This window comes from Sylvia atricapilla, chromosome 9 (assembly GCF_009819655.1).
Source record: "Sylvia atricapilla isolate bSylAtr1 chromosome 9, bSylAtr1.pri, whole genome shotgun sequence".
Lineage (NCBI taxonomy): Eukaryota > Metazoa > Chordata > Aves > Passeriformes > Sylviidae > Sylvia > Sylvia atricapilla.
This window is the reverse complement of record NC_089148.1, coordinates 24,805,726-24,826,016: the sequence shown is the minus strand read 5'-3', so window position 1 is coordinate 24,826,016 and position 20,291 is coordinate 24,805,726. Positions and strand designations below refer to the sequence as shown.

Sequence of the window (20,291 nt, the reverse complement as noted above, 5' to 3'; positions counted from 1 at the left end):
CAGCTTGGCTGGCAGAGCTGCAGCTCATGGTAAAGGAAGCCACCACCACACGAACATTTTCCCTAAATGCTGCTCTATATATTCTCAATGCTCAGCTCGGGAGTCGCTAAAATAAGCTCCTGAAACAACAACTTCAAACACTTCCCAAGGCTGCAGCCTCTCAGAGGGGCTGCGTTTTCCTGCCTCAGGGTGCCTTCAACAAAGGATGCTCCAGGTCATGGCAGGAGAGGAAGGCAGAGCCCAGCCGGAGGACTAACATAAGTCAATTAGGATCCCTTGGCTGTTAATTAGAGCATTTGTTATTTATGCCAGGCTGCATCCCAGTACAAACTGGTGACTGACGCCTTCCCTCTGAGATAAACAGGCACTCAGAAGTGTGGGGGCTGAAATGTGAAGAGTGTTTCTTTCTCCTTTAATCTGAGCAAACGGCATTTAACTTTCATGAGAATGAAATTAAATTACCCTTATAAGCCTGAGTGAAAACCCTCTCTGTTACACAGAGCAAATTCTGCCTGTGACACTGATTCTATCTACTGGAAAATCTGTAAAATAATAAAGAATCAGAGAGTCATTTAGGCTGGAAAAGAGCTTTGAGGTCATCAAGCCCAACTGTTAAACCAGCACTGCCAAGGCCACCACAGTATAAGCCAAGAAATTAACAGCAAATGGTGTTTATAGAAAATCTGCACATTAAAATCACATATAATGAAATTGCTATGCAACACTGGTGATTTAGAGATAATGTCTCCTATGGAAGACTAACAATTATGGAAAACGAAATAAGCATGAAAATTACCATTGGACAAGAGCCACTGCTACATTCACAGAACAGAGAACTCAAAAATCTTATGAATCCAGGGAAATGATATGTGGGTCAACTTTAAAAGGAGCCCAGAAACACCAGGGAGCCCAAATCCCACTTCAAACACATATCCAAGTGTTTGCATCTGCAATTCCTCCTCCAGGGAGCTGAGCACCACCAGCAGCTCTCTGAAATTCAGACTCCTTCAAATGTATTCTGCTTTACATGGATTTCTGTCACCACTCCCTCCTTCCCCATTATCACCTGCACTACAGAGAGCACAAGAATTCACATGATATCCCACAGGAAATGCAAAAGATCTCTGTGAAGTTGCACAGTGACTCTGTCTCCTCTCTAGCTCTTCACAAGTTTCTAATGGTGTTGGGAGGAAAGAGCTCTGGCTACACCAGGGATGGAGGGAAGAATTGAAATGAGCAACAGCCACCCCCAAAAAGGCCCCAAAACAGCCTGGATGGTGCAGCAGCTCCTGAATTCATGCATGGGCTCTGTCAGGACCCTCTCCTGGCTGTATCAGTCCCCCATAGCACATCTGGATCAGTGGTTTTGTTCAACTTCATTGTTCAGTCCAGAGGAATCCCCGGAGCTGCTGCAGGGCTGGAGCCCCTCTGGAGCCAGGCTGGGAGAGCTGGGGGTGCTCACCTGGAGAGGAGCAGCTCCAGGGAGAGCTCCGAGCCCCTGGCAGGGCCTGAAGGGGCTCCAGGAGAGCTGCAGAGGGACTGGGGACAAGGGATGGAGGGACAGGACACTGGGAATGGCTTCCCAGAGGGCAGGGCTGGATGGGAGATTGGGCAGGAATTTCTGGCTGGGAGGGTTGTGAGGCCCCTGCAGTGTCTGCACTGCCCTTGAGTGCTACATTTGCTCTGGCAGAACATCTCTGCCCACTGGTCCCGGGGCTTCAGCACAGCCCTTCTCCCTGTCACAGGGTTTGGGACAGAGGGACTCTGGCACATCCCCTGGGACAGCTGCGCCACCTCCCACAGCTCCATCTGGATTCAGTTTCTTACTACAAGGGAGCACAGCACTGAAAAATGTCCTGTCTGCTGTAAAAGGAGAAAAAAAATCCTTTAAAATTATTATATCTCAGGAAATCGTAATTATTACCCTCAATATTTTTAGTAACATATATATAACTTATTTACCTATGAATTCCAGCCCATGCTGGATACTTTCACTCACGAACATATTAGTCATCCCTTAATTATTGCTAACTAGCCCTATTAATATGTATAATACAGATAAAGAGCTCCCTGGCAGGGATGCATTTTAATGAAGGCACTGAAAGGCAACACACAGTAATTTCTAGAAGGTTGTGCCACGGTTGACAACAGCAAAGTGATGCATCCCAGGGATGGGATGAGGTGTGGAAGGAGAAAAATCAAATTCGTTTTAATATTCTAATGATAAGCTTGATTTCAGAGAGGACACCTGAAGCACAAGGAAGGGGACACCCAGGGACACTTGGGGTGTGGGACAGAAGGGACAAAGGATGGACATGGCATAGGACACTCGGGGCACAGGACAGTGGGGACAGAGGACATACATGGCACGGGGTACAGGACACCGAGGGCACAGGATACCGGGGACAGAGGACATACACGGCATGGGACACAGGACACCGAGGGCACAGGACTCCGAGGGCACAGGACACCGGGGCGGGCCGCCCTGCGGAGCCGCCCCAGAGGCGGGCGCGGAGCGGACGGGGTAAGGAAGGGGCGGTGGCGGCCGGCTCCGGCCGGGCCTCGGCGGGCTCGGGGCGGGCGGGGGGTGAGGCCGGCGGGGCCCGGGGAGTTCCGGCGGAGAGGCCGCGGGCCCGCCCTCCTTACCCGGCCCGGGCGGCCCCGGCCCCGGCCCCGGCGCGCTCCTCAGGCCCGGCTGGGCCCGCCCGCAGCGGAGCGGGGCTGTCCCCTCGCGGCCGCCATGGCACGGCAGGGACCGTGAGGGCATGTCCCCTCACGGGAACAGGGCTGTCCCCTCACGGGAACAGAGGTGTCCCCTCACGGGAACAGAGGTGTCCCCTCACAGGGAACAGGCGTGTCCCCTCACAGGAAACAGGGGTGTCCCCTCACGGGAACAGGGGTGTCCCCTCACGGGAACAGAGGTGTCCCCTCACGGGAGCGGAAATGTCTCCTCACGGGAACAGGGGTGTCCCCTCACGGGAACGAGGGTGTCCCCTCACGGGAACAGAGGTGTCCCCTCACAGGGAACAGGGGTGTCTCCTCACGGGAACACGGGTGTCCCCTCACAGGAAACAGGAGTGTCCCCTCACGAGAGCACGGGTGTCCCCTCACGGGAGCGGAAATGTCTCCTCACGGGAACAGGGGTGTCCCCTGACGGGAACGAGGGTGTCCCCTCACGGCCCTCATGGGAACGGGGGGTGTCCCCACTCGTGTCCCCTCACGACTGACCGCAGTCCAAGTGGCTCCTCACGACCCCTGTGTCAAAGCTGGAACCAGTGGTGTCCCCTCCCGACCCCTGCGGGAAGAAGGGAGTCGGGAGTGTCCCCTCACCACCCGCGATGAAGGACTGGAGTCAGGGCGTCCTCTCACGACCCCCGCGGCAGGGCAGGGACCGGGGGTGTCCCCTCACGACAGAATGGAGTCGGGGTGTCCCCTCAGGACCCGCGCCCGAGGTCAAGGGGCCGCGCTGCCGCTCTGCCCGGGGAATCCGCTCTAATTCCTGTCACTCGTTGTCCCTCAGGCTCTCGGGGCCATGTGGAGCCCGGCCCCGCTGTGCGCCCTGGGCCGGCGGCGGCCCGGCCCCTCCGCGCCGCTGCAGCCCCTGACCCGCCTGCTCCGGGGGGAATATCGGGACAGAACATCCCCGATCCGCCTGCTCCGGGGGGAATATCGGGACAGAACATCCCCGATCCGCCTGCTCCGGGGGGAATATCGGGACAGAACATCCCCGATCCGCCTGCTCCGGGGGGAATATCGGGACAGAGCCCCGATCCGCCTGCTCCATGGGGAATATCGGGACAGAAGAACCCCGATCCGCCTGCTCCATGGGGAATATCAGGAGCTGCCGCTGCCGGGGCAGGGCTGGGGAAGGACACAGCCTCTGCCTCCCCGCCGGTTTTTAAGTAATAAACCCAAATCCAGGCGTCATCCCAAAACATTCCCGGTTCTGGACGGAAGTGTCCCCGCCGTGTACCAACATGCGTTCAAAGAGAATTTAAGGAACAGCGAGGCTGTGATTAAAAGGTAATAAGCCGGTTTTGTGGGGTTTTGAAAGTGTTGCTATTTGTCACATGGTGTGAGACTCACTAATGGACTCTTTAGGGACTTTTTACATGGGACAATATTTGCCCCATGGAACAGTGTAGCTGCTCAATCCCTGGATATGTCCAAGGCCAAGTTGGATGGGGCTTGGAGCAGCCTGATGTCCCTGCCCATGGCAGAGGGTGGCACCAAATGAGCTTTGAGGTCCCTTGCAGCACAAGCCATTCCGTGAAATGTTGACTGAAATACCCAAATCGAGGTGCGAACTGTTTAAAACAGTGCCATGTGTTGTTTTGCATATATTGCCAAGAAATACTTTTCCCAGACTTTAGTAACATTTGCTTCCTGTTGCATTTTGAATGCAAAGACGTAAATGGTGACTCACGCACTCCTGAAGGAGCAGGGGATGGGTGCTGCAATCCATCCTGATTTAGAGATAAAACGACAAAATATGTTTTATGTGTTTGTCCTGAAAAATCAGATGGCAAAATTGCAAAGGCCTTTGTTCAGGGGAGTGATCCACGGGCTGGGAGCAAAGCTTTGGAAAACACACTGTGCCCTCCTGTGGTGGCATTGAGGACATGATGAAAATCCTTTTCCTCATAAGTTTTTCCAGCCTCCACACTGTGCAGGGAGCCACACTGAGATCAGAGTCACACTCAAAGTGCTGTGTGAGTTTTCATGTCAAATAATAAATATTTACAGTTAAAGATGATGCATTGAGGAGAAAAATGAAATAAAGGAAGAACTTGGTTTATTTAAGACCAAAGTTGAGATACCACGTTTGTTTACAGTTTATTCAGTTTTTTACCTATACATGTTCCTGCCCTGACAATAACATTGGGTTATCACTTCCTCCTTGTGACACTGCAGTGTTCCCTGCTTTTAGTATATCTTCCAGATTTAGTAATTTATTCCACTCCCCAGTTACTGATTTTTGTCAGATAAAACTTATTGCAGGAACTGGCAGAGGAAGCTCTTGGCTGGATTGTTTCCAAGAGTAGATGGAACATGGAGATTCTTGTTGGATTAGGACAGGCACATTATGATAGTCTCATTATTAGGTATTGTATTATTTGCTTTATTAAACAGTTTTTGGATAACAAAAGTGAAATGTTTGCTTTAAATAATAGACCGTTGCTTTTTATTACACCTTGTAAAAACAATAATCTGGAAATGTGAATTTATCTTCATTTTCCCGCCATTTGTGTGAAAAACTGTGCAATATATTCAAGATCAATCTGCAAAAGGGTAACTTGTAAGGAAAATTGTGTGGGTCAGAAGGGCCCTCAAAGCCCATCCAGTGCCACCCCTGCCATGGCAGGGACACCTCCCACTGTCCCAGGCTGCTCCAACCTGTCTTTGGGCACTGCCAGGGATCCAGGGGCAGCCACAGCAAATCTGGGAATTCTACTCCAGGGTCTGCTCACCCTCCCAGGGAACAATTCCTGCCCAATCTCCCATCCAGCCCTGCCCTCTGGGAAGCCATTCCCTGTGTCCTGTCCCTCCAGCCCTTGTCCCCAGTCCCTCTGCAGCTCTCCTGGAGCCCCTTCAGGCCCCGCCAGGGGCTCGGAGCTCTCCCTGGAGCTGCTCCTCTCCAGGTGAGCACCCCCAGCTCTCCCAGCCTGGCTCCAGAGGGGCTCCAGCCCTGCAGCAGCTCCGGGGCCTCCTCTAGAGAGGGTAGGATGAACTTCTCATCCACCCACATCCCAAATTCCCCCAAGGCTCCTCTCTGTCCCTTTTCCCACAGCCTGTGTTTGTCCCTGGGATTTTCCCGATCCAAGGGCAGGACCTGCACTTTGCCGTGAGGAACTCCCGAGGTTCCTCCAGCCCCACCGCTCCACTTGTCCCTCTGGAAACCACCCAGCGTGTGGCCTCCTCCCTCAGCTTTGTTCTCATGGCCCGAAACTTTGGGTTTTTTGTTGTTGGTTGTTTTTTTTTTTTTCCCACCAGGTACTCGGCATTGCTGGAGGAGGTGAAGAAAGGAGGAGGAGAAAACGCCGTCCTGCGGCACACGCGGCGCAACAAGAAGCTGTTCGTGCGGGAGCGCCTGAGGCTGCTCCTGGACCACGAGGATTTCCTGGAGCTGTCCCCGCTGGCAGGGCTGCACATGCCCTACGGGGACGTTCCTGCCGCCGGCTGCCTCACGGGTAATTAATTCCTGGTAGTGGAGTGTTGGGAAAGGGAAAAGGGGAGGAAAAAGGATACGTGGAATAACGTTTATGGGATATTTTAGTATGTTATCAATGCATATTATATAGTTGGCTTTTCGTAAATATTAACGTGACTGCTATATGTATAATTGTATTGTATTATGTTTTATTAATAAGAGTTTAGAAGGGTAATGAATGTGTGTTTTCTGATTATAGCAGGGGATTAAAACTGGTGGTTTTTTTTAATCTCTTCTTTATAATGTCTAAACCACCAAGCCAGAAGTTATGGGAGGGTTCACCTTGTGCCCCTTCATAAAAAAAAAAAATCAAACCCTGTTAACTTTCTGTTTTCTCATCCAAATGAAAAGAACCAGAAAACCTCAGAAGAGAATTTACACCCATGTTACCAGACTAAGTGGAGGCACCCTCAAAATAAATCTATTAGATAAAATGATTTGGAATACTTAAAACAGATCAGAAGAAGAATGTTTGAATGTATTGAATATTCAACACAGTGCTCCTTAAAGACAGAAGTCCTAAAAGGGTGAGGTGGGCTATGGGCAGACCTTGTGCCAAGCCCCCTCAGCTGAGAGGCTTCACTGATCCTGTCTCCTGATTTGTCTATTTTCTTAATTTTTTTATTAAACTTATAAATTTTTAAAGAAGAGAGTGGAACTCGTTTTTCACAAGTATCTGAAGTGCTTTCCTAGGAAAAGTAAACGCTGGTTTTATCCAGTCCTTACTCCCAACAAAGAGTTCAGCCACTGCTGTGTTACTATAATGGCAAATCTGGGAGAAGCCTTTGAAAAAAAAACTGGGTTTAATTATTTCTAGGTTTAGTAATTCTACTTGCCACTTCCTAATTTTTGTCTCAAAAAAATGTAGAGTGATGTGTCAAATCAGCTGTTACCTCTTAAAGCAGAGGGGACAAAGCTACTGTGAGAAACAGGAGCTGTGACTTACACTTTGAAGGGTTCCAAATCATAGACAATTGCATTTTCTATGCAAACATTGTCTCTTTAAACTGGAACAGCTGTTCAAAATAAAATTTCATTGAAATTCAATGAAATTCAATTTCATTTTATAAATTTTTAAAAGAGAGTGGAACTTGTTTTTGACAACTCAATATCAGCAAAATTGCATTTTGAAGAGTGGTTCCAGTTTAAAAAGTAACTAGAAGAACAGTATAAACACCCTTTTTTCATCACATATTGTTATATTTTTTCAGTTTTATAGGGGTAATTTTTAATTGCCTTCCTTTTTATCTCAAGGGTTGGGAGTCACAGTGTATTTTTTTCTGTTACATTGTCACCAGAAGTAAGGAAATTTATTTGAGGTTCTTCTGTCACTTAGATTAATTTTTTAAAATACTGTCATTCCACAGAAGAATGCAGATTTCTTCCCTGTGTGGTATTTTCAAGTTAATTTGGAGCTTCTTGATGTAGCATTACTGCAAAAAAACTCCTGAAAAAGTTTCCCTCCCTTGCTTTGCCTGTTGCTTTAGAGAGTCCTGATAAATTTCTGTGGTACCACTTGCAGGAATTGGCAGAATCTGTGGGATCTGGTGTGTCTTCATTGCAAGTGATGCCACAGTGAAAGGAGGAACAATTTACCCAATTGGAGTGAAAAAACAATTAAGAGCCCAGGAAATTGCCATGGAGAACAGGCTGCTGTCTGTGCACCTCGTGGACAGTGGGGGAGCCTTCCTGCCCCTGCAGGTACTGCTGGCACCTCTGCAGAGCAGAAAATATCAGTATTTATTTCATCCCTTGGGCTAACCTTGCACCTCCCACCTGATCAGAGGTTGGAAACTCCAGTGAGTGTGCTGAACTGCTTCTGTGGCTAGTAAATGAGTACACAGTGGTGTCTGTTTTCACTTCAGAATCTCTAAAGTGTTCTGTATTTTATTGTCCTGTTTGTGCCAGTCATGCACTAAGCTCTGTGGCCTTGAAAAGCAGAGGTTTTGTAATTCTGGCTGCAAAGTAAGAATTTGAACGGGTTCTTTTGCAACATGCAGAGATCATCCTCTCACAGACACTGTAGTTGCTCTCTCTCCACACTGAGGGCAAGCACACAGGAAAAGGTTTTGCCTGGAATTGTGTCCAAAACTAAGTCAAAAAGGAAACTGCTAATGGCATTTCACAAATCAAAGTAGAACTACCACCCTTCCCTTCTCCACTTTTACCCTCACTTTGTGTGGAATATACTGATTTCAGAAAAAAACCACAAAACTTAAACTGTGCTTTCAAAGCAAATGGGTGTTTTGGGGGGGATTTGACAATGTATAAAGGAATAAATACCATAACGAATGCTGTATATGAAAGGTTCAGGAGTGAACCTTTATTAATTATAACCATTATATTAATTAGAACCATTATTAATGGGGACCTTCCCAGTGTCAGTTTTGGTGTGTTTGGGAATGAAAAGATGGAAGAGGAAGCATCAACTTTCACAGTTAATATTAAAAATGCTTTTTTCTTTTCCCTGTCCCTCAGTCAGAGCTGTTTCCTGACAAGCTGCACGGTGGCAGGATTTTCTACAACGAGGCAATCATGTGTGCCATGGGAATCCCTCAGGTACAGCAGTGTGGGGAGTGCAAGGGGGTGCAGGAAAGGTGTAAATGCATAGTAAATTTTGTTCTGTCTCTTGTTTGTTCCCCAAGCTGTGATTGAGCACTTCCTGCATTTCTGAAACAACTTGGCTTTACCTCTCCTGTCCTCTGTGCAGCACTGCTGTGTTTGTGTCCCCTCAGGTGGCCGTGGTGTGTGGCTCCTGTGTGGCTGGAGGTGCCTACATACCCACCATGGCTGAGGAATCCGTGATCATTGATAAAATTGGGACACTGTTCCTGGCTGGGCCACCCCTGGTGAAAGCTGCCACGGGAGAAGATGTCTCACCTGAGGACCTTGGAGGAGCCAGGCTCCACTCACAGTACGTGGAGTATTCCCAAAAATAGGGAATTCAGCATGCTCAGCTTGGCAGGAATGTGGCATTGGCATTTCAGAGCAGAAATCTTAGCCAGAGCTAAAGGTGGAACCTGTGGTTACACTGGTTTGCCTCCTCAGGTTCAGGGGTTTGGGTTCAATCAGCCAAATGGAAGTAAAATTATTTATGGGGTGAGGCAGGGACTGGACAGGTTGGATTTGGATCTCTGTTGTTCCACATACTTCTTGAACAACTTCAGGCAAGTAATTTCCTCTGTGGCTCACAGGGAGCAGCTACAGAAGAGGGATGCAATCTCCTCTTTTCCAAGTGTTTTCCAGAATACGTGTATTTAACCCAATTATGCTATATGGAATGCATTCCTGTCTTTATATCTTGGCTGCAGCCACTTATTTTGAAATAATTCCTGAAGTCTGCTTTCCTCTTTTCCCTTTTTGATATTGTCTGTAACAACAGCATCACAAAAATAAATTCCAAGGTCTTTCTTTAATCCAGATAAACACAAAAGTCACAGGGCAGAACTTCCTACTGTGCATTTAATTTGGAATTGGACTGCAGAGAAATTCCACTGGGTGACTGCTTTCAGCTTACTGATACAGAACCAAATCACACAGGGCATTTGGAGAGTCTCAGCTTTTTTTCCCAGAGTTTTGATTTTCCCTCAGAACACATGAATTCAATGCTAATTAGTGTCTCCCTCTCCTAGAGTCAGTGGCTGCAGTGACCACTTTGCCCCCTCAGAAGAAGAGGCCTACGTGTGCATTCGTAATGTTGTCTCTACCTTAAACTGTCACCCAGTGCCAGAGGAGGACAGGGAGCCTGACAGTCCCCTGTACAGCCCTGAGGAGCTCCTGGGCCTGGCACCACAGGATTACAGCTGCACTCTTCCTGTCAAACTGGTAAGGGAGCAGGGATTTCACTCCTGCATCCTTCCCTCTGCTCTGTCCCACAGCTCCAGGTGTTATTCTGAATTATTACCTCATCTGTTGCCAGCTTGTATTGAGCCTGAAACAAAGCAGGATGGCAACAGTTCTGTGGGATTATAGACATTATTTACCTGAAATCCTGCTGGAGGTAAAATTATCCCAGACTGTGCCAGTGCTGCCCAGCTGTTCCCATGCACTGCTGGGAGGCTTTATGTCTTGCACTGTGTTGGCTGCCTTGAGAACATACACCCCTTTAATGTCTGTGTTTCCCTTCCCCTGCCTTTTTGTTTCTTCCCCCCAAGCGTTCAAGATGATATAAAAGAAATGGTGAAATTACTGACTGGAAAACAACAGCTCAAATCAAACTTGTCTGAGGTTGGGACAGACACTAAAGCTTAAGCAGAGACATGCAGAGCTGCCCACGCTGTTTTCATTGTGTTCTACATGAGATTTTTGTCTCCATGGATGTGAACCCAGTATCTTTTCCAGTGGTAAATCCCTGCACTTGAGAGAATTGACTGAAGAAAGCTTTGAAGGCAGCTTTTAACTGTGCTGGAAAAAAGCATGAGCCATATGAACCAAGTTTTTCTTACGCACAAGATCTGAAACTGCACACACTGGGTTTTACATTTACATTTTTATGCACAGAACAAATGTGCTTTGTAAAACTAAAATAATTTTGGAGTTGGCCTTTGTTACTTAAAATACACAGTTGATAATTAAACTAAACACAGATTGGGTGGTTTGTGCATATTGAGCATTTAGCAAGTCACCCAAAGACCTTCTGTGCTCATCTTGCATTATTCAGGTGTGCTACTGTTTGAACAGAGCATTTCTTTTAGGAGAACTTTCCTATTTTCACTTCAATTTCTCTAATAAAGTCAAGTCTGTGCATTTCTTTGCAGATCCTGAGCCGGCTGGTGGATGGAAGCAGATTCCAGGAATTCAAGGCTGCTTATGGAACAACATTAGTGACAGGATTTGGCCATGTGGAAGGGTATGGGAACATTCCCCATCCAAATAATGTCACTGATTCCCAACAGCTTCTGTGTCCTCAGCAGGTTCTACACCATTCCAATAATTTCTGGGGTTCAGAAGGGAAAATCATGGAATTGTTGGGATTGGAAAAAAACCTCTCAGATCATGGAGTCCCAACTGTCCATGTTTGTTCTGCAGGCACTTGGTGGGGATAGTGGCCAACAACGGGGAGCTGGCTCACGATGCTGCTCTCAAGGGAAGCCACTTTGTCCAGCTCTGTGGCCAGAGGGGAATTCCCATCCTCTTCCTCCAAAACACTGCTCCACAGCCAGCAGGGCCTGCAAGCATCTCACAGGTATGGCATGTTTGCTTCAATGTGTTCCAAACAACTCTTAGCTCTTGTTGTGCCTGAAGTTACATTTTCAGGATTAGTAACTGTTATGAAAGCTATTTTTTACCCACTCTCGATGAAGCTTCATAATGACTTTGCTAAGGGACAGATTTAAGAACATTCTCACTTGAATAAAAAAAAAAAAGAAATTGAATTATTTGCACAATTCTCACTTGAATTTTAGGTAGGCCTGGATGCTGATATAAGATGATCCTGTTCAGTTAGCAAGGCAGTCTGGAAAGTTTGGGATTTGCAGTGCCTTTGACATTGAAATATAGCTTATTGATTCCTCTGCTGACTCTGCACTCCAGAAAATTTCTCTTTTTAAAGTGAAGGCATTAAAGCCCAGTAGGATTTGTCCTGGACTAAGGAAAGTAAAACCTCCATTAGATCCCAGATCTGTCTCTGCAGAATTGCAAATAAATAAATAAATAAATAAATAAATTGTTGGGAGTGAAGAGAGTGTAGAATAAAGTCTTAAAGGATCTAAAATACCTATTTTTATTCCAGGCAGAGGCTCATTCCAACAGGCTGAAGGCCCAGGCCTCCATGATGGCTGCAGTTGCCTGTGCTGCTGTTCCCAAAATAACCATTGTCATTGGAGGCTGTTTTGGGAGTGACAGCTACGTCATGGTATGTGTGACACCAGCCCAGGGCTTGGGGACACAGCTGTCACACTGCTCAAGTGTCACTGCATTTCTAAACCACAGCTGGGGAACTCGAGCTCTGAACTAATATTTGAGTAAGAAATGCAACACGACATGTGATTGCCGAAAGGAAACATGGAAGAATTAAACATGGAAGTGCTTGGAATTCAAAATGAAATGTTAAAATAAAAATATTGAAGGCAGTGGGGAGGTGGTGGTTCCAAGAACAGGGTGTCTGTCCTCATACAGATCCACCTGTGCTCCATTCTGCCTTGCCCTTGGTTGTTTCATCTCACAGGCACCTTTTTATGATTCATCTCAGCGAGTTTGTTCTGTCCTTTGGTTTTTTTCCTTGTAGTGTGGGAGATCATTCAGTCCAAACTTTCTCTTCCTGTGGCCCAATGCAAGAGTTGCTCTTGTGGATTCTCGACATTTCCCCACAGTTCCACCAGCTGGGGACTGGACAGGAGGGGAACTGGAGCTACAACAGCTGAAGGCAAAGTAAGGACTTTCAATAAAAACCTTACAGGGATTTCATTGTTAAATTACCTACTTTTGTTCATCTTACAGAGCAACACATCCCAACTAATGAAACAAGCATGGATCTACTGAAAAAAATATTTTACATTTCCATGTAATTCCATGTCTTTCTGTTAGGATCTCCCCATTACTGCACAATGGTCAGCTCTGTTATTTGTTGGATTCTGATTAATTTTAGCAGCACTGCTGCCCATTCTTTTTAGATGGATGGATTTGCCTGTTTCATCTTTATTTTTCTGCTCTGCTGTTTTTATGGTGCTTTTAATTCAATTGTTCAATTCTCTGCCCTCTCCAGGCTAGAGGAAGAGAGCAGTGCCTTTTACTCCTCTTCCAGGCTCTGGGATGATGGGATCATTCTACCTCAAGACACCAGGAAGGTGAGTTTTCATTTCAGGCCATTTTATTCTCCAGTCTCACAATGAGTGAACATGACTCATTCAAGGTTGACAACCTGCTGATTCCAGACCTGGGGCTCCCACTTCTCACTCCCAGGAATTTCTCTCTGTAATTCTCATCCTGTCTCTTCCCCATTAGTTTATCAAATAAGTTTCTCTTGAATTCTGATTACTTGACCATAGCATTTCCTTACTGAGCCTCTCCTTTGACTTTGCCATCATTTGAATCTGCACCTGAATCCCTTTTTTCCCATATAATTACCCATATCTTCACTCTTTGAAGTTCAGGCTCTGCAGAATTCCTTTTGTTTCCATTCTTTTATCCTGGGATGTTGCTTTTTGCAATTTTCTCATCCTGCTTTAAATTTGCTGTGCACATTTGGGATACTCCCCTGCCTTTTTATTGATTTGGAATTGGCAGACATCTCTCCCTTCATTCAGTTCTTTCTGAAAGCTGCTGCCTTTGATCTTTTATTTTTCCTTGTTAGATGGTTTATTAGCAATAAAAATCTTCTCTGCACTTCTGAAGTTTGTTTACTTGAAGATCTCAATCTGTCCTGGTTTCAGCTGGGGTTAAATCACAACACAACCCTTCTAAATATGGTACCTATTTGTGGAACTATGTGGATGGTAAATATTTTCATGGAGTTTATGGGATCTTTGAAAATGGGAGAGCACCAAGAAGTTTTTTGTAGTCCTAGAGCCCTGAAATTCCCACTTTATGAGCTACACATGAAAATAAGTGAGGGTTGAACTGTTCATTTTACCGTGTTCAGTGTTTCACAAAAAGAAGGAACGAATAAATAAGTGCAGAACTAATGAGTTTTACTGTTTGGTTTTTTGTTGGTTTTTTGATTGTTTGGTTGGTTTTTTTGTTTGTTTGTTCAAGGCTCATTGTTTGTATTGGTTTTGTTTTTAATTAGGTGATTGCCCAGTGCTTGGACATCATGGAACAGAAGAAGTTCCAGGCTGTGTCCCCCCATCCCCATCCCATCATCAGGATGTAACTGCACCCCCCTCCAACCAGAGCCCTCACTCAGAGCTCTGAGTATAAAGACTTTCTAATTCTTTGATACCATTAATAAAAAATGTTGAACAATTGAAGGCAAACAAGAAGCCCAGATTTTAAATCTGCTGGCAGAAAGTTTTTATTTTCAACAATAGCCTCTTTTCACATCACCTGAAAGTTTATTTTGGAAGAAGGAAAGATTAAGCTGAACATCTGTAGCACTCTAAGGAAGGAAAGTCAGCCCAAGGGGTAACAATTGCTTGATTTTTTCATGTCCATGTTTTAACGTGAAATCCAGAAATCAAGGAACTGCACTTGGACAAAAGGAAGGGAAAAGAGCAAACACACGAGGGAAAGATGTGCAGTTTGTACCCTGGGTGAAGAACAAAACTCGACCTGCCACCCTCTTGGGATTCCTAAAGCAGCTGTGGAAAGGCTCCACTCGGATTGCTCTGAGGATACTACAGCAATGATCAGGATGATCTTTAAATTCAAAATCCTTCAGTGTAAGGCTGAAAATTCTCAACTATGTAACAGCACAGCCCGTTGTACACAATGTTACCACGTGTAAAAATGTTCAGGTTACTTTCTGCTCTTTCAGCTTCTTTCACTTTGCTGCAGCTACAAAGTTTAATTTTGCATAAAACAGAACATCTCCAGCACCCCAAACTTGTGGTTTAACTGGAAATGATACCAAAGGGTGCATTTAAAAAACACCTGATTAACCATTTTGAAAAATCATTGATAAGACTGAACTGCTTGATCTGAGTTAAGCAGCCCCACAAATGCAAAGGGCTGTGGGAGGAGTTTGGATCACCTGTAAACGGAGATTTGCACCTTTTGGGAGCTGGAAGAAGCCCGGGCCAGGCGTTGCTGTCAGTGCTCAGGCTCTCTTGAAGAGCCCATGGAATGTCACGGGAATGTTCACCTCCACCTCGGCCCTGGCCACCTCGCTCATGTCTTTGGCGTTGAGGATGAGGAGGAAGGCGGGCTTGGGGCCCGCTCCCGGGCTGATCACGATGCTCAGCACCACCCCTGTAAGGTGAGAACACGATGGATGTGGCCCAGGTGGGTGTGGGCTCTGTCTGAGCCCGGCTGGGCAAGGTGAGAACAGCCCTGGCACTCGGGCCACCAGAAATCCCAGGAGTGTCACTGGTGCTGAGGGACACAGCACAGGCTGCCCAGCGCTGCCCCAGCCCTGCAGGTGTCCAAACCCTGGTTCAAGGCTTGGGGTAGTGGAAGGTGTCCATGGCCATGGCAGGGAGTGGAATTGGATGAGTTTTAAGGTCCTTCCCAACCCCAAAATTTCATTCCTCTAGTTTTAGATTTCCCGTGTTTCCTCAGAAATCTCCCACCAGTGTTAGTGCCTGTCCCATCTCATGCAGGAGCTGCCTGCAAGGCTCTGCCCTGCCCAGCTGTGGCAGGGCCCTGCAGCCAGCCTGGCACAGCCCTTCCCAATCCCAATCCCAAAGCCAACAACCCCTCCAGCATTACCATCATCTTCCTCCAGTGCATCCGGGTGGGAAACAAAGATCGGCTCCGACGGGTATGCGTCTGGCTCCTGCCACACCCACGTCTCCTTGGTTTTAACGTTCAGCTTGCAAAGCTAAAGGTGGGGACAACACAAAACCACAGAGCTCAGGAATATTCCTTGTTGTCCCCAAATTGAAGCCATCCCCTCTTGGCTGATAGTTACCCTGTCTGGGACAAAGTGGTTCAGCCCTAGCCCGTAGGTGTACGTGTAGGGCTTCCCACCGTACTTCCTGTAGTTGATCTGGGGGAATTCAAAGGCTGCAAGGAAAAATAAATGTGTAAATGCCGAGGGTTAGTGGGACACGGTGTGCAGGCAGCATTTGGCTGCTGTCATTGGGGGGAGCTGGGGTGTCCTTGTTACCGTGACGTGGCCCTGAGAAAATCACCTCTGGCTCCAGCCAGATAGTCTCGTCACTGCGCAGCGTCGCTGTGGCTGTTGTGTAGGGCAGGGTGACCAGGTTCTTCCCTGTGTCAGCCTGTGACAAAACAGAAATAAATACCCAAGTGACTGAAGAAAAGTTTTAGTTTATTTTGCAGAGCACTGTAGCAAACAGCACCAAACAGGGAAGGCAGCAGAGCAGCAGTGACGTGGCAGAGCCTCAGCGAGCGGCAGGAGGCGACTGCTGCCATGTGCTTGGCAGTGCTGCAAGAACTGTCCTGTTCCTTAGCCTAAACACAGCTTCCCTCCCTTCCTGAAGGCATTCAGGGGTTTCATTAAGCACTGCCACGTGGGCTTGCACTTTTCACTTGATCCACAGCCCAGTGAGCTCCGTGAGAGGCTCGGCTGACCGGCATCCCCTGCAGCCCTCGGCCCACCCGCCAGCCACCACGAGCAGGGTCATGGAAAGGAACCCAGCAGCTGCCAGCCAGAGCTCTCTCTGTGCCAGGCTGGCAGCTCCAGGGACCTCACACCGAGGGCTGGAGGATTTAACCACACATGCTTGGGCTGTGGCTGTTCCCTTCTGTGCAGTGAGCAGATCCAGTATTAACTGCTGCCCCACAGGCTTTGCCATGAACGGTAACACATGGTAACAAATCCATCAAAGAATTTGGGTTGGAAGGGATATTAAAGCTCATCTCATTTTCCTTGCCATGAAAGGAAGGAACTGTTCTGTTGGACACCTTCCACCAGACCAGTGGCTCAGAGCTCCATCCAGCCCAACCTTGGACACTTCCAGGGATGGGGCAGCCACAACCTCTCTTGGCAACCATATAAAATAAACCAGAAAAACATCGACAAGTAAAGAAAACACGAAGTTTCTCTGAAGGCCCCATACTTCAAGTTTGCCTTATTAATTAAGAGGTTGAATTTGCAGTAAATGGGGCAGGAGTGGCAGGGAGTGGAGCAGACTGCAGTACCTTGTCAATGCTCAGGGGCAGGACGTATCTGCGGGCCTCGGGCTGCGGCGCCTTCTCCGCCTGCCGCTTCACCTCGTCCCAGTTGGCCCGTAGGTTGGCCAGGTACAGGTAGTTGTAAACAAACTCAAACCTGCACCAAACAGCATCACAGACAGAAGAAACACAGCTGGGATTTGCAAGTGTAGGTGTTTTTTGCCTGAAATTCTTAGAAGCATAGAATGGTTTGGGTTGGGAGGGGCCTTAATGTTTATGTCATCCCAGCCCCTGCCATGGGCAGGGAAAACTTCCACTATCCCAGTCCTATCCAACCCAGCCTTGGACACTTCCAGGGATGTGGCAAAACAGAGTGACACAAGCCCCAGTCCAGCTCCTCAGCAGAGCTGAGCCGTGTGTGCACCACAGCCCCTGTCAGCAAGTGCTGGTGTTCAACACAAGCACAGGAAGGGGCTTGGAGCAACCTGGGATAGTGGAAGATGTCCCTGCTCTCCAAGGGAGTGGAACAAGATAAGTTTTATGGTCCCTTCCAACCCAAAGCAGTCTGGAATTCTGTGGTTCTGTGCCAGGATCAGCTCAGCTCAAGATGTCCTGGGTATGCAGCCAACACAGAGTTGAGCTTCATCATTTCAGTGCCACATTTCTGTGTTTACATGAAGAGCAGCATTCAAGGCTCACCCACACCCCACTCATTGCAGCCCCAGGAGCCAGAATAGCATCAACCACTCACCAATCACTAACATTTCTTAAAGATAAAAGTAAATAAAAGATAAAAATAGTTTTTTCCTGGAAAATGAGTGTCAAGCAGGCTCCCTGCACCTCTGGAGAACTCAGTGCTGTATAGTCTACACGTCACCACGTGTTAAATGTTAAATGGGTTGGTGGAATTGCCAGAGGCCCCAGCAGGGACGTGCTTGGGCAGGGAGTGGTGTGTGTGGTGCAAGGGGCAGCTGTGATGCCCAGGGACCCTTGGCCTCACCCCTTCCAGGTGCACAGGTCCACGATCAGGAACCCGTTGTCCTCGTAGGTGTTGATGTGGTGGAAGAGGTTGAAGGCCGAGGTGCGGTACTTGAGGTTGAGGAGCCTGCCTTTCTTCTTCTCTGCCACGTGAAGCCACACCTGGAAACCACACAGCAGCTGGGCTCAGCCTCAGGGAGATGGAGGTGAAGCCGATGGACCTCCCAAGGCAGGTGTGGCTGCCCAGTCCAGCCCAGTTTGGGATGGCCCCATGCTTACCCCCATGGTCTCGTTGGACTCGAAGCAGTCCATGTAGTTGGCTCCCCAAAGACTCCAGGAGGAGAGGAACTTGAGGAGGTTGATTTTCACTGGTGTCTCCACAAACACAATGTAGTTTGGGGTCAGCCCAAAGCTGTTGAGAAAGGCAAGGGAGCACATCAGGCTCACTGGGGTTAGTTTGGACAAAAAACATGGAGTTGCTCATTTTAAACACATAGACCATCACTCAAAATGTCCCTGATTTTGATTAATCACTTAATTTTCATTGCTGATTACATGTGAGAACCAGTCCCTGGTTCCAGCTGACCTGCTAAGCCCATGGAATGTTACCTGTGGACATAGGAGGGCTTAAACCTGTCACTGCAGGGGAACTGCACCACCACCTCCGACTTGTTCATGGGGTCTTCCTTGTCTGGAATGGGACAGGTGAGAGGTTATGGAGGTCTCACCCACACTTGGTCTGTACTTACAGCATCTACCCAGCAAATTTCTGCCTTCAACACAAAATTAGTCATTTAGAAGCCACCTAGAAGCAGTTTAAATACAACATTAAAAATATCTAAAGGAGCTTGAAAAAAACTTGATGAAAAAATTTATTTAAAGGATAAAGAAATGATTCATAAGGGAAAAGTTTCCCAGCTGGCTCAGAGGTGGGATTGACTGACCTGCCTGCAGAGGAGGAATCCTGATGATGTTGTAGGCCAGGGCAAAGTTTTTCCCAAAGCAATTCCCAATGTTGTAAACGGTGCCATCGTTCTCGATGTGGGGATGAGCTGTTGCCCCATTGACGGACACGTATTTACAGAGATCCACCTGGAGAACAGCAGGGACAGAGTCAGGAGCTTCCCTGAAAGGCAGGAGGTGGGAAGGCACAAGTTCTGCAAGGTGCTGGGAGTCAATACATCCTTGCTCTGCATGTGGGAAGTTCCTCTCAGAGTCTGCAATTTTAGCTCTGATTTGCAAACTCCGACCCAAAGTTGGAGCCCCTCTGCCATGGGAGAGCTGAGGGTGCTCAGCCTAGAGAAGGGAAAGTTCAGGGGGACCCTTCCAGGGCCTAAAGGGGCTCCAGGAGAGCTGGAGAGGGACTTGGAACAAGGGATGGAGGGATGGGAGGCAGACTTAGATGGATATTGGGAAGAATATCTGTGAAGGTGATGAGGCCCTGGCACAGCTATGGATGCCCCTGGATCCCTGGCAGTGCCCAAGGCCAGGTTGGACACTGGGGCCTGGAGCAGCCTGGGACAGTGGAAGTGTCCCTGCCCATGGCAGGGGTGGCACTGGATGGGCTTTAAGATCCCTGCAAACCCAACACATTCTGTGACTCCACAATTTTCATTTTAGTTTTATGGCTAGAATTTAACTAGCTTTGCAAAAGGCAATGTGACTTGAACTTTAAACTAGGCTTTAGGGTTTCTCTTACTAACTAATACAGGCACTTAAAACCCTCTATTGATTTAAAACTAAACTTGCATTTCTATCTCATGTCTGTGTGGATTTATGTATTTTAATTTCCCTGAAGGTTCTAATTCAATCTTCACATTTCTGGGCACTCCTGGGCCACTGTGGATTTGGCTCCAACAGTTTTACTCCTCCACACCGCTATCAGCCCAGGACAAAGACCCACCTGCTTGATGGTCTCCAGAGTGTCTGGGTTAATCCTGGTGATGAAGTTGGTCTCAGTGCAGGCATAGTAATCCTCACCCACAGGGTAGACATTCACCAGGGCGTTATCCGTCACCTCCACACCTTTGAAGTAGGAGAAAAACCTGAGCAGAGAAAACCAACAGGCAGTCAGGGGCTCCTGGGAAGCAGAAATTCCGTGGGCCATCCCAGCAATGTCTGCAGCACCCCGAGGTACCTGGAGAAGATGTTCTTGCAGGGGTCTGGGTAGGCGTAGGTGCCAAACTCGGTGATCACGATCCTCTTCTCCGTCATGGCTCGCACGTAGGCGTCGGTCCGGACAAACCTGGGAGGGCCAGGAGGAGAGTCTGTTAAGGTGGCCCCAGGCTGTGCAATAAATACAAATATTGCTCTGATGAACCTCGTGAAAGCTCTGGGAGCTCTCCACAACCTCACACTGCATCTGGAGCTGGGTGTTTCATGATATCACTGCCAGAGCTCTTCCAATAACCACATGGACTCAAAA

The 20,291-nt window shown here is 47.8% G+C and overlaps 2 protein-coding genes across 2 annotated transcripts; one reads left to right on the top strand and one right to left on the bottom strand.

Annotated features, from left to right (window-relative positions):
• Positions 1-3,532: 3,532 nt before the first annotated feature.
• On the top strand, positions 3,533-14,154 carry LOC136365055 (biotin-dependent 3-methylcrotonyl-coenzyme A carboxylase beta1 subunit-like). Its single transcript, XM_066325322.1, has 12 exons — positions 3,533-4,023; positions 5,995-6,191; positions 7,734-7,912; positions 8,690-8,770; positions 8,947-9,125; positions 9,844-10,036; positions 10,969-11,060; positions 11,240-11,396; positions 11,943-12,065; positions 12,438-12,580; positions 12,915-12,996; positions 13,938-14,154. The coding sequence occupies exons 1-12, from the start codon at positions 3,533-3,535 to the stop codon at positions 14,019-14,021; spliced, it is 2,001 nt and encodes a 666-aa protein (XP_066181419.1). The 3' UTR covers positions 14,022-14,154.
• Positions 14,138-20,111, bottom strand: RPE65 (retinoid isomerohydrolase RPE65). The gene is made up of 11 exons (XM_066325323.1): positions 20,004-20,111; positions 19,770-19,911; positions 18,811-18,958; positions 18,476-18,557; positions 18,146-18,278; positions 17,889-18,028; positions 16,916-17,045; positions 15,918-16,032; positions 15,720-15,814; positions 15,518-15,629; positions 14,138-15,058 (listed from the first exon to the last, which is right to left on the bottom strand). Exons 1-11 carry the CDS (start codon positions 20,078-20,080, stop codon positions 14,907-14,909), a joined length of 1,326 nt encoding a protein of 441 aa, XP_066181420.1. The 5' UTR covers positions 20,081-20,111; the 3' UTR covers positions 14,138-14,906.
• Positions 20,112-20,291: the final 180 nt, after the last annotated feature.

Coding starts and splice junctions, on each gene's coding strand:
- LOC136365055 (XM_066325322.1), top strand. CDS start 3,533: ATGTGGAGCCCGGCCCCGCTGTGCGCCCTGGGCCGGCGGCGGCCCGGC. Junction 11,397..11,942: donor GGCCTGCAAGCATCTCACAG/GTATGGCATGTT, acceptor TTTTTATTCCAG/GCAGAGGCTCATTCCAACAG. Junction 12,066..12,437: donor GGAGTGACAGCTACGTCATG/GTATGTGTGACA, acceptor TTTTCCTTGTAG/TGTGGGAGATCATTCAGTCC.
- RPE65 (XM_066325323.1), bottom strand. CDS start 20,080: ATGACGGAGAAGAGGATCGTGATCACCGAGTTTGGCACCTACGCCTAC. Junction 17,046..17,888: donor GACCTGTGCACCTGGAAGGG/GTGAGGCCAAGG, acceptor TGTTTGGTGCAG/GTTTGAGTTTGTTTACAACT. Junction 15,815..15,917: donor TTTCTCAGGGCCACGTCACG/GTAACAAGGACA, acceptor TTTTCCTTGCAG/CCTTTGAATTCCCCCAGATC.